General features: G+C 43.7%; 1 protein-coding gene across 1 annotated transcript in view; it reads right to left on the minus strand.

Annotated features, from left to right (window-relative positions):
- Positions 1-17,241, minus strand: part of LOC119172991 (ubiquitin carboxyl-terminal hydrolase 8) — a 246,966-nt gene that overhangs the window by 7,837 nt on the left and 221,888 nt on the right. Inside the window, exons 21-22 of the mRNA XM_075893916.1 lie at positions 12,031-12,175; positions 9,814-9,844 (exon numbers count right to left, since the gene is read on the minus strand). Coding sequence (XP_075750031.1) covers positions 9,814-9,844; positions 12,031-12,175 — 176 coding nt within the window. The remainder of the gene's footprint in view (positions 1-9,813; positions 9,845-12,030; positions 12,176-17,241) is intronic.

Below are 17,241 nucleotides of genomic sequence, written 5' to 3' on the forward strand. Positions count from 1 at the left end.
ATTAAGAGGCCTGGGGTGCGGCCTCACCGGCAAACACCGCCGAGAACGCACTTCCTCACCAGAGAAGGATTGGCCACCCTGGTGCAGTATCTGGCCACTACCTCCCACATGCTTACGTCAAATAACTCACGGCCCTCAGTCCCCAGCAGCTGCGAAGCAACTGACCACGGCGGCGGTCAGATCTGAAACGCAGCAGAGGGTGCTAAGAATCTCTGGATCCGGACAGGCCGCCATTGGAACCTGAACTTGGCAACGTTTAACGCTAGAACCTTATCTAGTGAGGGAAGTGTAGCTGTACTATTCGAGGAGCTAGAGGGTGTTAAATGGGATATAATAGGGCTCAGTGAGGTTAGGAGGACAGATGAGGCCTATACGCTGCTACAGAATGGGCACGCCCTTTGCTACAGGGGCTTGGCAGACAGAAGAGAACTGGGAGTGGGGTTCCTAATTCACAGAAACATAGCTGGCAACATAGAGGAATACTATAGCATTAATGAAAGGGTGGTAGGTATCGTAATTAAACTGAATAAAAGATACAAGATGAAGGTAGTACAGGCTTACGCGCCTACATCCAGCCATGATGACGCTTCAGTTGAAAGCTTCTATGAAGACGTGGAATCGGCAATGAGTAAGGTAAAAACACAGTATACTTTAGTGATGGGCGACTTTAATGCAAAGGTAGGGAAGAAGCAGGCTGGAGACCAGGCAGTAGGAGATTATGGCATCGGTACTAGAAACGCCAGAGGAGAGCTACTAGTAGAATTCGCAGAACGTAATAATTTACGGAGTTTGAATACCTTCTACCGAAAACGAGAAAACCGCAAGTGGACATGGAGGAGCCCTAATGGCGAAAATAAGAACGAAATAGACTTTATAATGAGTGCACACCCTGGAATCGTGCAGGATGTGGAAGTGATTGGCAAGGTACGATGCAGTGACCATAGAATGGTACGGTCTCGAATTCGCCTAGACTTGAAGAAGGAACGACAGAAACTGATACGCAAGAAGCCAATCAATCAGCTAGCACTGAGAGGGAAAGTACAGGAATTCAGAGTGGCACTGCAGAACAGGTACTCGGCTCTCAGTGAGAAAACCAACCTTAGCGTAGATACAATGAATGATAATCTGACGAGTATCATTATGGAGTGTGCAGTGGAAGTTGGAGGCAGGGTAGTTAGACAGGACACTGGCAAGCTTTCACAGGAAACGAAGAACCTAATTAAGAAGCGTCAAATCATGAAAGTGTCAAGTACAACAGACAAAATAGAACTGGCAGAGCTTTCGAAGTTGATTAATAGACGTAAAGTATGCGATGTAAGAAGGTATAACATGGAGAGAATTGAACACGCTCTGAAAAACGGAGGAAGTGTCAAAGCATTGAAGAGGAAACTTGGGATAGGCAAAAGTCGGATGTATGCACTAAGGGACAAAGAAGGCAAAATAACTACCAATATGGATAGGATAGTTAAGATAGCGGAGGAGTTTTACAGGGATCTGTACAGTAGCCGAGACAACCACGACCTTAATAGTATAAGAACTAGCAGTAACCCAGATTACACCCCACCAGTAATGATAGAAGAAGTCAGAAAAGCTTTGGAGAGCATGCAAAGGGGCAAAGCTGCTGGTGAGGATCAGGTAACATCAGATCTACTGAAAGATGGAGGACAGATTGTGTTAGAAAAACTAGCCACCCTGTTTACGAGGTGTCTCCTGACGGGAAGAGTACCAGAGTCTTGGAAGAACGCTAACATCATCTTAATACATAAGAAAGGAGATGACAAAGACTTGAAGAATTACAGGCCGATCAGCTTGCTCTCTGTAGTATACAAGCTATTTACAAAGGTAATTGCTAACAGAGTAAAGAAAACATTAGAACTCAATCAACCAAAGGAACAAGCAGGATTTCGAACAGGCTACTCAACAATTGACCACATTCATACTATCAATCAGGTAATAGAGAAATGCTCAGAGTATAACCAACCACTATACATAGCCTTCATAGATTACGAGAAGGCGTTTGATTCAGTAGAAATATCAGCCGTCATGCAAACACTGCGGAATCAGGGCGTAGATGAAGTATATATAAACATTCTGGAAGAAATCTACAGGGGATCAACTGCTACCATAGTGCTTCATAGAGAAAGCAACAGAATACCAATCAAGAAGGGTGTAAGGCAGGGGGACACAATTTCCCCAATGCTGTTTACCGCGTGCTTACAGGAGGTTTTCAGAAGCCTAGAATGGGAACAGTTAGGGATAAGAGTCAATGGAGAATACCTTAGTAACCTGCGTTTCGCCGATGACATTGCATTGCTGAGTAACTCGGGGGACGAATTGCAACTCATGATTACGGAGTTAGACAAGGAGAGCAGAAAAGTGGGTCTTAAAATTAATCTGCAGAAAACGAAAGTAATGTACAACAACCTCGGCAAAGAGCAGCGCTTCGAGATAGGTAATAGTGCACTTGAAGTTGTAAAAGACTATGTCTACTTAGGGCAGGTAATAACCGCAGAGCCGAACCACGAGATTGAAGTAACTAGAAGAATAAGAATGGGGTGGAGCACATTCGGCAAGCACTCTCAAATTATGACAGGTAGATTGCCACTATCCCTCAAGAGGAAGGTATATAACAGCTGTATCTTGCCGGTACTTAGCTACGGAGCAGAAACCTGGAGACTTACAAAGAGGGTTCAGCTTATATTGAGGACGACGCAGCGAGCAATGGAAAGAAAAATGGTAGGTGTAACCTTAAGAGACAAGAAGAGAGCAGAGTGGATTAGGGAACAAACGGGGGTTAAGGATATCATAGCTGAAATCAAGAAGAAGAAATGGACATGGGCAGGGCATGTAGCGCGTAGACAGGATAACCGCTGGTCATTAAGGGTAACTGACTGGATTCCCAGAGAAGGGAAGCGGGTTAGGGGGAGACAGAAGGTTAGGTGGGCAGATGAGATTAAGAAGTTTGCGGGTATAAATTGGAAGCAGCAAGCACAGGACCGGGCTAACTGGCGGAACATGGGAGAGGCCTTTGTCCTGCAGTGGACGTAGTCAGGCTGATAATGATGATACAAAATTAAGTGCCCCAGAGAACTTTTGTGGTGAAGAATGCTTTTGCTCTAACACTAAACACTGTGGACTAGTCATCTTTAGTCCAATCCTCATCGTAATGCCACACATGCTTTCAAGATGTCACTCCTTCATAATTAGCTGGGTCTGAACTCGTAAGTAAATCCTTGTCTGATCAACTGAAATCCAATAAATCATATTTTTAACTTGGGAAATAGTCTAAATTGAAAGAATCGCCACTCGACTCACTAGCAGCAGGGCAACTGGCGCGTGCTTCGATAAGTCGAAACTGTGAGAGTGAGCACACAGAAGAAATCTCTGTGGATGTGCGTCTGTCTCGACAGCGAAATGAGTGAAAAAGCTATAACATGTGTCATCACCAACGATATACTTACCATCACCAACTAGATAGTTAGTTTTTTCGAGTGCCCAAAATAGAAAATGCAACCACAGAGGCATCGCTTGTGTAATTTAGCACTGCACAGACACATGTAATTGCTCCTCGGGAAGCAATAAATGAGAGCATCACAAGCAGTCACCCTTTGAGAGATTGAAAATTAGAAAGGGATCAACTTTGCAGGGCCGAGAGGCGATAATCACTAGAAGGACGAAACTGAAACCAACGAAACTGAGTGCACGCGGTCAGATGCACAAGCAAAAGCCAGCAAAGAACTTTGGAAAGGAAAAAAAAAAGAAGAGATATCAGTGTCTAAAAATTATTGCACATTTTCTCCAAGTGTGGCAGCGCATTCTAGGCAAGAAAAATTATCGATAAAGTGCACATTCTAAGCCAGCCACACCACAAGCTCATTCTAGGGTGCCTTGATGCCCGCGCCCTCCGCTGAGGGTGAGGACAGCCGCGTCGTCTGCTACGACCGCCGCCATTGCGCCTCCCCACTACAACTCCGAAGCCCGCTACGCAATGCTCGTGTGGTGCCCTGATACGCCCGGAAACATGTGCAAGCTAGCGAGCTTTTCTTCTTATTGAAGCTTGGACATCTTTTAGAGTTAATTTTGCCTGAATGCATGCAGGGAGCGCATATTTCATGTAAGCTGACGGCTTGCGCATGATTTATGCACTAGAGGCAGACGCTGACTCTTTCATGTTGAAAACAAATCCCTACGCCGGTTACCACAGAGGGGATTCTAAATCTATATCGGTGGTGTCGTTTATATGCTTTTTTTGTTAGTGTTAATTATTATCTGAGGCTTTTACGTTCTAAAATGACGCCTGATTGCAGGACTGCAGCAATTTTGACAATCAGTTTTTTTTTTTTTTGCCTGCACTGACACAGTACATGGGTGTCCTCTGGTGTTTTACGTTATTCAAAATGAGACCGCCGTGGCCTAGATCGAAAGCGTGAGCCTCGCGTCAGCAACCGAACACTGTGCCCACGGTACAACTGAGGCGGACGCCTTTCTTATTGCATTAACTATTTCTCCACGATCTTCTCATCGCACAACTTGACTTGTTTTTTTTTTTTGTTTTTTTGCGACATAGCGTGTTCATTCTACACAGCGGTGCCCCGTCTTGTCTTTATGCATCTTCTTTGTATGGACGCTTCGCGAGTACAGTTTGCATAAGCACATGCGTATGATCCCTGATAGCTCACAGTATTAATAAATGAATTATTTACTTGAATAATAATGAGTGCTGAAAGAGTTTAAATACTGACGGTGTGTGTGTGCGTGTGTACACGCCTGCCGTTTCCCCTATTATCATCCAGTGTAGAAATAATTTATTTTTGTGCATTAATGCAGTGCTGCCAGAAGCAATTCAAATTATACGCTCCATGGCAGAATTCACTGAGTACTGTCACTAGTTGCTTCGCAGTGGTCGTAAATGATTAAAAAAACAACATCAATTGCGTAATGATTCGAGACAGGACGAGAAGAAAACTTGAAATACAGGAACAATGAAAAAAATTTGAACTGCACACATTCTTACAAGGGTCATCACACCAGCATAAACGGCGTACCTAAACCGAGGAAAACATCGTAGAAAGAAAGAACCTGTGTGGCTTTGTAATGGTTTGGGCGCTCGAACGGTCGGTAATCGAATTCCGGCCGCAGTGGCCCCACTTCGATGGAGATGAAATGCCGGAGTTTTCTTAAACTTAGGTGCAAGTTACTAAAAACACCTGTTCAAAATTTCCGAAGTCCTCCAATGTATACCGCGTTTCTCGTGATCATATGGTGATTCCGGAACGTACACACACTCTTTAAACTTCAGTGGGTACGACACTGCCGCTGCGCAAAGCTTTATTCCCACAAATGAATATTACAAAAAAAACAAGGATATCATCTGCAAAGAAACACGTGTAATGTATATTTAATAATAAAGTTCTCATCGCACATAGTGAAACCAAGAATGAAGGGCAGATACAGTACCAACCAAGAGCAGCAAGCAATGTTTACGAAGTGAAATACGCGATTCATGCACACGAGAATCAAGCATACAGCCGTCAGCGTGTCTGTTGCTTACACGAAATTGGTGCCGGTACAAATTATGCATGCGGAATACCGGCTGGAAACTTACGCTGTGAATGGATGATCTGTTTGTCGGATGCCACTTGTCATGTTTGATTTTCACTGTTGAAAAGGCCTTCATTTCAAGTCTCTTAGGAAACGATACAGCTTCCAGAGTTTTTGCAATGATTAGTGCCCTGCGGCACGCAATACCCGCTACGGTGACGGTAGCGAGCGCATTAAACCGGAGAAAAGCGAGCGCCAGCACAATTATTCGGGCGCAGCGAACACACAGAAGTGACTGAGTGGAGTCAAAATGGCGGCCATGCCGCCGCTAAGGCCGAGGAGGCGGCACCTGGCCTTACAAAGGCTGACACCACTCTAAGCGGGGGCGCGCGCATCGAGGCACTCTAGCTCACTCTAATGCACAAACGACTTCCAAAGCACCACCTTGTGAAGCATAAAAAAAGTAACAACGAAGACACACTGCACATGAAAAAAAACTACACGTATTTTCAAGGTTTGGCAGCACATACCAAGCAAGAGATATGGTAAAAAAGACATATGTTTCAAACATAAGACCCTGAAATGGTTGAGAAAGCAAACAAAAATGGAAGCGTGAGTGAATTGCTATGCATTCATCTTGGTTGATGCAGCACACGCAAAAAGATGACGAAGAAAAAGAACACAAACAGGTGCTGACTCACAGCTAAAATTATTTGGGAAAGAACAGAATATATATTTACCGTAATTACTCGAATCTAACGCGCACCTTTTTTCCGGTTAAGCGAGTTCATAAATCGCATGCGCGTTAGAATCGAGTACGAACAAAAAAATTACGGTCAATCTATTGCCATCGCAAATCCAAAATGGCCGCCCCCTACGTGCGTCGGCATGGCGCGTCGGCTATTTCTGCCTATGTGTTTCCCATGTGCGGCACTTCGTACGTGTGCTGAGGAGTTCGTCATCTAGTAGTGCATTAGCATCGACGGCGTGGAAGGGCCGACTCCAAAAACTCGGGTGCACCACGATGCCGCTTTTAAAAGAAAAGTCATCGCGTGTGCAGAAACGGACGGAAATCGGGCCGCATCGCGGTCGTTCCCGAAACGTGCGTGCGGGACCGGCGGAAACAAAAGCAGAAGATTGTCGACAGCAAAGCTTCACGCAAAGGCTTCAGTGGACCACAGCAGGGTCGGTTTCCGCAAATTAAAGAACTGCTCGGCGAGTATGTGCTTGAGCAGCGAGCGGCACAGCGCCCCGTGACGACAGAACTGCTCCAAGTGCGGGCTATGCAATTAGTCTTAAAAAAAGGTCTAATGCGGAGCCAGTTTAAAGCGAGCAGGTGCTGGAAAACTAACTTTATGAAGAGGAAAGGCTTTTTCCTCCGAAGGGGAACATGCATATGCGAAAAGTTTTGCGGAGGAGTACGATGAAAAGCTTCACAGTTTTCAGAGGTTCGTCCTAAACTTGCGGCGCAACAACGGCTACCTGCTTGGGCAAATCGGGAATGCCGATCAGGCGCCTCTTTACTTCGACATGCCTGGCATTACAACCGTCGAGAAGAAGGGGGCGAAGCAAGTTCGCGTGCTGACATCGGTCCACGGCAAAACTACAGTGACGGCAATGCTCTGTTACACGTCAGATGGGCACAAGTTTCGCCCGTACCTCATATTTAAATGGAAGACGCTCCCGAAAGGAGTCGTTTTTTCGAGTGGTGTGATCGTGCGGGCCAGCGAGAAAAATGGGTGCGCGTTGCAATCGATGTCTTACGTTTTTTTTTTTTTTTTCGCGGTGGAAATCGAGGGCGCGGTAGAATCGAGTAAATACGGTAAGTAACTATTTGGGCTTTTTGTAACATCTCTTACATTTAACACTGTATTTGTAACCCCAATATAAATTTCAAGGGCTAACATACCAAAACTTTACTGCTGCCCAAAAGAAGGGTTAGGGCAATAAATTGTTGTTCTTGCTGGTGCTGATTGTCAAGCAACTGAGTTACGAACAGAGAGAAGCTGCTCAAGCAAAAAGGCGTCTTTTGTTTTTGTTTCTGCGATTGGGACAAAAGAGTCTCCCCATCTTCAGAACAGCGGAGCATGCAGGAAGCCTGGCATACCATCACAAGCACTGCACTGTGCAGCAGAGTCTGCGCTGACTGTGCCGTGACCAATTTAGTGCTTTCATAATCCACACGTAACAAGTGACATGTCGTAGAGGTGGCGATACTGAACGACCACACTCTTATTGAACAAGTGATCAATGATAAATGGATGTTATTGATAAAGCTGATATGTTGCAACAGATCTCAATAAAAAAAAAGCATGTTACCACTTGCTTCGGGGCAACCTAGCTAAAGAATCCCTACGATCCCCAGTGAAAGCAGTCAGAATGGGCGCATGTCTTTTACCCCAAATAATAGTTCTTGATGACTGCAATGACACCAGTTTTAAAGGAACCCTGCAACACTTTTTGAACATGCTCAGAAAATGCTGCTGATCAGTAGTAGAGGCTTCTGAGAATGCACGAGCCAAATACTATAGCGCAGCACAATTCACAGCAAGTTATCAGTCCGCTAAAAACTGCTTTCTCTTCTCCCAACAAGTAATGAAGGAAGCTCAAAAATCCCTCTTAGAAGGCCTTCTATCAGCCATTGGCTGATTTGAACATGGCGCTCTCGATCATTACAGGGATCGTCACAGGAAGTTGCGACTTGTTGACGTCTCCATGACCATCATGCTGAAAAATCTGTGTACTCAAAAAAAAAAAAAAAAAGCAAACGAAAAAGTGTTCAAGGTCGCGAAGCACACGTGATGTATTTTCTTGACCCTTGCCAGCCCCCCTTCCCTGCTTAGCTTCAAGCGATTTCGTCAGGACGAGAGAAGAGAGAATGCGATTGCAAAGTGCGACAAATCTTTGTAACTCCGCTTGTACTTGACGGATTCCCAAAATTTTGTGCTGTTGAATTTGTGAGACAATAAGCTCTTATAGCAACTCCACTTCATGGTTACTTGAAAAAGTGTTTCAGGGCCCTTTTAGGTATTTCTTGGACCTGCTCACAGTTACCCGCTACACTACTACAAGTGCTGACCTTTAGGCATGTGCAAGTATTCCAGAGATTATCAGAGTATTCCCATTCACTCCGTCACGAATTTAAAGTATACTGGATTTTGAAGTATTCAAAATGAACAAAGAGACATACACAATTCACATGTGACCCACTACTAAAATAGTTTCACTGCTGTAGAGAGGTATTAAGCTGTGAATACACCTGTCCAAAAGAAATCTGTAATGCAGCAAAGCCCCACTTTAAGGTTAAATGAACATAATACGGTTTAATACTCTCGCATCGATTCACCATTTGTTCAGTTCAAAAGTTTGTTATACTGGCTTATATACTCTGTGTATAGTGAATTTTAAAACGTAACTTGTTTTACAGGTTGTCACTTGCTAGAATCTACTAAACGACAATTTCTGCTACTATTCAAAGTTGCTTACACTGCCCTTTAGAATTCTATTTGTAGATGCCGTGTCTTAATAATAACAAAATATATTGTGCAAGTTAGTTGGTTTAGGACAAATATGCTCATTTTTATTTATAATATGTAATATATACTACCAAAATTCAATTCAATATTACTCAACCAAAGCACTACTACATAGTTTAAAACCTAAAATTTACTATTTGCACGTGTCTTAACTTACGCAAGTTCGTGTGGTTGTGTCCTGCGATCGAATTGATTTGCCAGACCACTCTGTCCTACTACACGGACATATTTTGAAGCGTCCGTGAATATAGCTTACAGTAAAAACTATATATACAGGAGCCTCCCGGACAATGCAGGAGACATGGCAGGTATATGATGATGATAACACCAATACATATTGTTCTCTCCTGGTGGCCGCGTTTTTGTGGCCTCTGCGACTAGCTACGACAATTTACTGTAGCCAATCGTGGAGGCCACGCTATTTTACTAACAAAGCTCGTATTTCAGTATAAAAGATTTCAATACCTCAAAGTAGATGCCAATTTTTCACAACTTCTTTATGTTGAGAGTAACGATACAAAGTGAATAATCTTAAGCAAACTAGGCAGCTCAAATGGCACAATGACCAAACAGGAAGAACAACTTAATAGTACTCGCAGGAAATGGAAGGAAACCAAAAAAGTGAACAATAAGCCAGGCAAACCTGGGATAAATTTCAGCAGCATTTGAATCAAATTTGAATCAAAACAAATATGGCTAGTAGATTGAAAAGAACTGAACTAGCGATACAACTTACAGTGTCCGGTAGCCAGGGTACCATAGTGATTCTGTGGAAAAAAAAAAAATCACTTAGTAGATGAAGGACGAAAGTGATACAGAGGAAAACAAATTGTTTAAAAAAACAGCTGTGCATATAGCGATATTCCGGGTGCGAGGCGAATTCGAACACTACAGTTTGAGTGCAAATTGAATAGAATGTTTTTTTAATAATTTGAAGTCAAATTACAGAAAAAAGGTTGCAGAGGATCGTTGAAGGGACACTAAACAGAAAAATGATTTTTGGTGTATTAGTAAAATACAATTTCACAATCCCGGAAACACCACTCTTATCGCAACGTGGCGCTTAGTAAATGACAAAATGAGACGAAAGAAAATGCGGGTGGCGACAGCACCTTAAGATTACCACACCAAGCACCGCGACGTAAAAAGTTTTGAAGGCGTCAACTAGGCTCTACGTGGCTTCTAATTGATAAAAATGAAGTTCACTGTAATCTGTGGGTGCCATAGACTTAGCATGTGAGGTTTCAGAAAAAATTCATGAAGCCAGTGCCACGAAAATACCATAAATACATTTTGAAATTTCTTACGTCATGTGCTGAGATTTTGGCATGAAATTTAAATATGAAACTTCAACCTTGATTTTCTTTGCTAATAATGAACTTATGACAGTCAAACATACGGCATTAGAGTTCTGAGAGTTCAAGTTGTCAATAACATTCCTCTGTGTGTTCTTTTAAGCACATTTTTATGAGTTAGAAACATTAAAGTGTTTCTTTTGAAGTACTGGAGGGATTGCATTCCCTAACTTTATCTAGAATAAAGCAATGCAGAGACTGAACTATATTTATTTACATAATTATGTGCAACCAATGTGGTATCAACAACACTTTACACATAAAAGGAAAAGACGCTACTATCCCCACCTCAACTTCTGCAGAGGCCTAAATTATTTGGTGGACAACAGCATGCTCTTTTAGAATTCAGAATTGCTAATCTGCCTTGTAGATATCAGTATATAAAAACTGAAATTTCAGATGTTAAAAATCCCTGTCCTATTTTTTCGGACTTTTTGCAATGAAATTGCATAAATTAAAGACCCCAGCTCTGCAGCATAGGTTCGAACCAGCGCTTTTGTGAGTCAATCAGTTTATGACCATAGCAGAACACTAACGGCATTTTTGACACAATACCAGCACATAATGTGGTGAAACACATTAATATAAAGGGGCCACTGTAACAGCGCAATGCGTCTACATGTTGCAAACAGCGTTTCCTCAAATTATTACATTTGCTACCATAGCAGAATCTGAGAGGCAACTTCGCTGCAATGTAAGAATGCGATATAGTGAAGCATATAAAAAAATCCGAACCACTGTGAATCAGACTAACTGTACTTGTCTTTGGGAAGTTTAAATACTTTGAAATGTCAAAATTTCAATGCAAATTGAATTTGATTTACAGTAGAAACACTATTTGAAAAACATTTGAAAGTTTGAATAATCGCACACCCCTACTCTAAAGCAGAAAAATGAATCTGGAAGGAAGGATTATGTACAGAGTTTTTCACGCAATATATTATTTTTATTTTTCACGTTTACTTCTTGTGCTTCATGATGCAACTGCTACTCTCACACGTGACTTCACTTTGGTAAGTGTGCATTTTTTTCAAACGACTTCAGCCAAGCCCTTTTTCCTTTCCTCAAAAGACAACTGAAGGAAGTAGAAGACATGTGTCACATTGATCTCAAGAGAGTAAAATGTGGTGAAGCAGGCACAATGAGACTAGATTCAGTGCATTCCACATTGCACAAAAGACTGTTTTTACATAGAATACCTCACTGACTGACCCTTCTGTCTGAGCAACACTGATGCTCATAACCTTCTGGCATGCAACAAAGTGATAGCTGGCCAACACAGCCAGGATCGGCGCTTTGTATTTCCAGAAGCACATACATTAAAACAGAGACAAGGGATGTCGGTGCTCAATGTGTCCACGAAAATTCAAGATAAAGAAAAGATAAATAACAATCAAATTATAGCACAAAGAATGCTGCTTTTAAGAATTATTATTACAGTACCAAGTTTGGCTGCTCTGCAGTATGACCAACTTATAAAAGGAAGATCAACTTTCTGGAATGATTGCAGTCGCATTTTGATCTGCCTAAATGAACACTTTAACTGTGCATGCAAACTGGGACACCTACAAGTTACACTTCTTGCAAGGAATGCTTACCAGGAATGCGTATAGATGGTACGGGGGTCTGTGCTGGGTATCTACCCGGGTGTGGTCCACGTACACGTTCATATCGAAGCTGTTGACTGGAAAGTGCACGTACGTCTGCAGCTTCTTGCTCTGCCATGCGGTTTCACATCGGAACCTGGCAGAGACCAGTACGCCGCATCAGGTGACATGCCACAACCAAGCATTATAGCTTAAGGGGAGATACAATTAAAAAAAAAAAAAACAAGTTTCATTATTTTGCAGCCTCGGGCAATTAAATTTTTTGCTGTCTATACATATAGATCATTATGCTGAACTGAAATATTCACTTAGTTATATAGTAAGTTGCACAGTTTTCGCTTTGTACCCTGACAATGTGTAAAGCATAATTCACTTTGGACAAACGTTTTAGGCCATTAAACTTTTATGATTCTGAGCCATCAATGACTCATAGTGCTACTCATTACTGCAGAATGCAAATAACTATCAAGAAAGTGCACATAAAACATTTTAATGGACAATAAAAATTGTAATGTGAGAATTCTTAGAATTCTCAGCCCGTACTAGTTATTTGCTTCAGCTTCGTAATATTTGTACAGGCAATATCAAGTTTTAAAGGAGATAATCGCACCCTCTGCTTTTTAACGAACATCTGGGCGAAATTTCATCCTGATCTGGCAATCTGAAATAGCAAAAACATGGTGCCTAATCTCAAGAAGTTGGCCAGAAATAGATCTAGAGAAAAACGCATTTTAAAGGCATAAGTCAAAGCTCACCTATGGACCAAAGGCATGTTTTTTGAAGTGATTTCATCTATCATGACAGCTTGGAAATCATTATTTTTTTTTTGAGCATGTGACACAGCTTTGTCGCAAAGGCAAAGCAATGAATGCGATAGCAACAAATTGGAAGGTCACGTGAAAAATGGCAAGCAGATCGAAACATGCCCGACGTTTCTCATGTACAAATGATGCCCGAAATGTACTCACAGGTACAAATGAACGGGAATAAGCGTCTCAGTTGTTGCTTCCCTGTGTCTGAAAAGCGTGCCCTTTTCGCAAACAGAGACTGTGCAATGAGTGTAGTGACTTTTGTGCGCAAGGTAACTACAACATAATCGTTCCGATAAAAGCCCAAGGCGTACGATTGCCCCCACCGCAAGATAAGTGAGCGCACACAAGAGTGTCCCTCTATGCGGGGCAAAGTAAGTGTGGGAGATGAGAGCGCGTGCCGCCCTGTCGTGGCGATCTGGCAATGCACTCTCATTGCCCCATCTCGCTGGTAATGCTGAAAACAGAATAGTAGTTCCTCCGAGATGCCCATCGCGAGCGGTAAGTGGTAGATGTAAATAGCTTGCGGTTTGAACATTCAAGGAGGTGCTCCTTTGTGGCTCAGTGGCTAATGCCTCGCACACAAAATTCAGAGGTCAGAGGTTCGATTCTGCGCGCCGGGGTCTTTTTCTGGATTATTTTTCTTTTCTTGCGTTTTTATATACAGTCGAACACCAATATATGTAACGCGAAGGGGATCGTGAATTCGATATATAAAAAATAAAGGACCCGAGAGCTTTTCTGTAGCGGATCATTAGCTACAATAGAGGCATTCAAGAATGACAACTAATTCCGCACACATGCCGCAACAGAATGATTTGTTTGCGTGATAAAAAGTGCTAATCTTGGCCTGCTTCTTCATTTTTCAAATGTTGAAGACGCTAGTCTCGATCTTATCAAGACTGTCCAGGTGCGACAGCGCGTTTCCCTCCAAGCGGCCAATACAATGACGAACGATGCTGAACGCTGCCGCCACTTCGGTGGAGCATGTGCATGTAGCCAGCGCCTCGTCCGGACAACCCTCGTCGTCATATGAGCTGTCGGCCTGGACATTGCAGTCCGCTTACACGAAATAACCCGCGGACACTTTGTGTGGAACTGCTGCTGGGAAGCAGGATGATAACTCACGTCAACTATACACTCGTCCTCATTGTCTTCACCGGTTTCCATGCTGCTGGGAAGCAGGATGATAACTCACGTCAACTATACACTCGTCGTCATTGTCTTCACCAGTTTCCATAAGTTTCACCGTCTCGAAGCCTGCCTTGCAAAAGCAGTTGACCACTGTGTCCATCTTCACGTCTCCGCGTCTCGCTGGGCATTGAAGATCTCCACGGGAGAAAACATTGTGGCGATTTTCGGCCACTCCTTCGTCATCCACTGCTGGATGTCCAGGCTGCTGACAGCTTCGGTTTTACGAGAATTGGTTTTGCGAACGATGTTGTAGCACTGCTTAAATCTGTGAAGCCACCAGGTATTGTTGGCGAAGTGGTTTCACCGAGTACAGTGGCAAACCATTTGGCCTTGGCGATCAACATCGAGCCATCTACAGGAATGTTCTTCGCGCGCACTTCTAAAAACCAGGCATAGGGTGCCTTTTCTACATTCCAATGGGCAGAAGCACGCACATGACAGGCTCCCGATGTTTGCTGCTCTGCCGCCTTTGCCTTGTTTTTCAACGAGGTACTCAGAGTGTTCCGTGGTATCCTGAAGTCGTCCATGTCAGTCGAACATTTCTCGCCAGCCTGAACACGCTGAATAGCCTTCAACTTTGTCGCAAATTCAAACGTCTTGCACTTCTTGACGCTGGCCATAGCTACACGAGAAGTCGACAATTCAAGAAGTCTGCAGGGCCTTTCACACCACGCATGCAAAAGAAAAATGCTGCACATGCGGTGGTACATAGGCGATGCAGCAGTTTGAGAGCAACAAAGCGCTCGTGAGGCGATGGCCACCTGCGAGGTCAAGAGCCAACTGTGGTTGGCTGATCAAAACTGGCATAACAGCAACAAAAAATAAATGGAGAAAGGAGGAGGACGTCGGTTCTTTTATTCCTGCTCTCCGAGCCAACGGGTACACGGAGAAAGCATGAGAAAGAGGAATGAAAAAAAAAAAAACGCTCCGCAAGTTAGAGATTGTGCAGTTCGAGCCCTCTCGCCCTTACCTTTTTTCGAGCGTTTTGGGTTTTGGCGGAGGCGTGGTGCCGTGAGGAGGTCACTGGGCGCTGGGAGTGCTAAAGCACGTTTTCGAAGATCGCGGTTTTAGGTGCTTTAGACCACTACTGAAATGCAACCAACACTGACTGGACCTAGCCTGCCGTTTGGCATGTTCTCGCGGGAAGCTTGACCAAGACATAAATATCGGGCGTCGAAAAGATTGCACTCAAGCACTGAACCAAAAACAGCGTGAGTGATACGAAGTTTGAGTGTCGATGACGACAAGAACTTGGCACGCCTAAGTAGGACCGTGCACTGGCAGCAAAGGCGAAAGCTCGCGTCATAAAGCCGTAAACGTTCTACATTTACGGATGATGTAGCAAATGCGATATCTGTAGCAAGCTTGACACCGGCGACGCTTTTCTCGACAGGAAACCACACAAAAAGTTAATCTATAATAAAACTCTAAGCGCAGTTGAAAAGGACGAGATCATACGTGCCATGTTGAGCCGTGTGCGGATGGCAGCAGGAGCCATGCAGGCCCCGCTAGTACACTGTAGCCACCGTCAGTGCAAAGACTTATTCGTCACCTAGGCAACCACCCTCCTCCCTCAATAGGGGAACCCACGCTGCATGCCGCTGTCTTTTTTCCTCCCTCCGCCTTTCGTTTGTACATTCTGTGTCCGCTCCTCCTTCTCTGTAACAACCTTGTTGCTCACTCCCCAGAAGCACACCTACGGCATCTCCTTTCAGAAGCACACTCGCTACCGCGTTTGTCACCAAGATTTTCTGGCAACTGCATTGTAAGCAGTCTTTTGTCTTGGGGAACTGCACAATAAGCGGTATGTGTATACCCGAGGTTTTATGAGAGGATAAACGTGAATCGAAAAAGGCCACAGTGTCACCAGTCTAGCACGAAAAGCTCTTATGTTATGGGTGGTCTGCAATGGGCGTCGGCAGGGGATGCAAAAGGGGCACTTGCCCCCCTCAAGCCTCACCAGCACTTGCCCTCACCCATGCTACAACACTGCCTTCCTCCTCCGCAAGCCGCGATGCAACACTAATTTTCACCCTTCAAATAAAAATCCTGCCGACGACCATTGTCTGCCCTGCATACGTGAGTGTAGCCAACAGCCAAGCTCACTAGTACTCAAATTACAGAAAGATATTGATCCACCATGTAAGACTTTGTTCAAAGTGTGAAATATGTAGCTACTATTCGCTTACTGTTTAAACTTTTTCACAATACGTGGGATCTGCTAAAATTTTCGCAACATTTTTATCTTACAGACGATCCCAGATATATTGAACTCGAAGGGGATTGTGAAACAGTTTGATATATCAATATTTCAAAATAGAAAATATGCATATTTACTACTCATATTGATGCACTGCAACTCTCAAAATGGCTTTCGGAAATCGTAATAAGCCTTGACATGACGATTCACTGACGGTATGCTCAAGAAAAATGTGACAATCTTTTTTTGCAAGTTACCACACTTAATTTTACGTGAAAATAATCTGTAGACTTGTCTTGCCTCTGGCACGTTGTCAAGTTCATCAAGTCCTCCTTTTTGATTGAGCACTAAAGCTTTCAAAATAAGCAAATGCAGCACTTTAAGCCACAATAGCAATAATTGACATTGAGCGCATATGCGAGCTCTGTAGCACAGTAAAATATTTAGCGGCTATGTTGGCATCATCACAACCGCACGGGCCCACTTTCTAGGCACCGGCAATGTCAGCCAGGATATCAGCTTTGATGCAGTCAGAAACAGCGACATCATCTGCACTGATGAAGTCACTCTCTGTACTTTCGTACAAGGTGGTGCCAGGAAATACTAATAGGTAGCAAACTTTACTAAGGCACTATAGACTCCGTGCACTGAGACTGGCGCACCGCCGCGCGGCCGCCAGAGAAGACAACCGTTGAGAGCCCGAGCAGAACGAAACACCCCCAACATTCGCTAGCACGCAGTTTATCTGAATCATGAACTGCTGCGTAATCGATTGTACCAACAGGTACACGCCGTGTCCTGCGGGAACGAAGTTTCAGAGTTTTTCGACTTGTCTATGCTTTATTGGGCAGCGAAATAAGTGGATCACGGCTGTGGGACGTAAAAAGTGTTTAGTTCCCATTTCTTCTGCCGTCTCGCACTCTGCCGATGCGTGCTTGAATTTGTCTGAGACACCCTGTGCAGGTGCGATAATTTTGCGTGATGTTCTTGCTGCCATAG

This window comes from Rhipicephalus microplus, chromosome 4, assembly GCF_043290135.1.
Source record: "Rhipicephalus microplus isolate Deutch F79 chromosome 4, USDA_Rmic, whole genome shotgun sequence".
Lineage (NCBI taxonomy): Eukaryota > Metazoa > Arthropoda > Arachnida > Ixodida > Ixodidae > Rhipicephalus > Rhipicephalus microplus.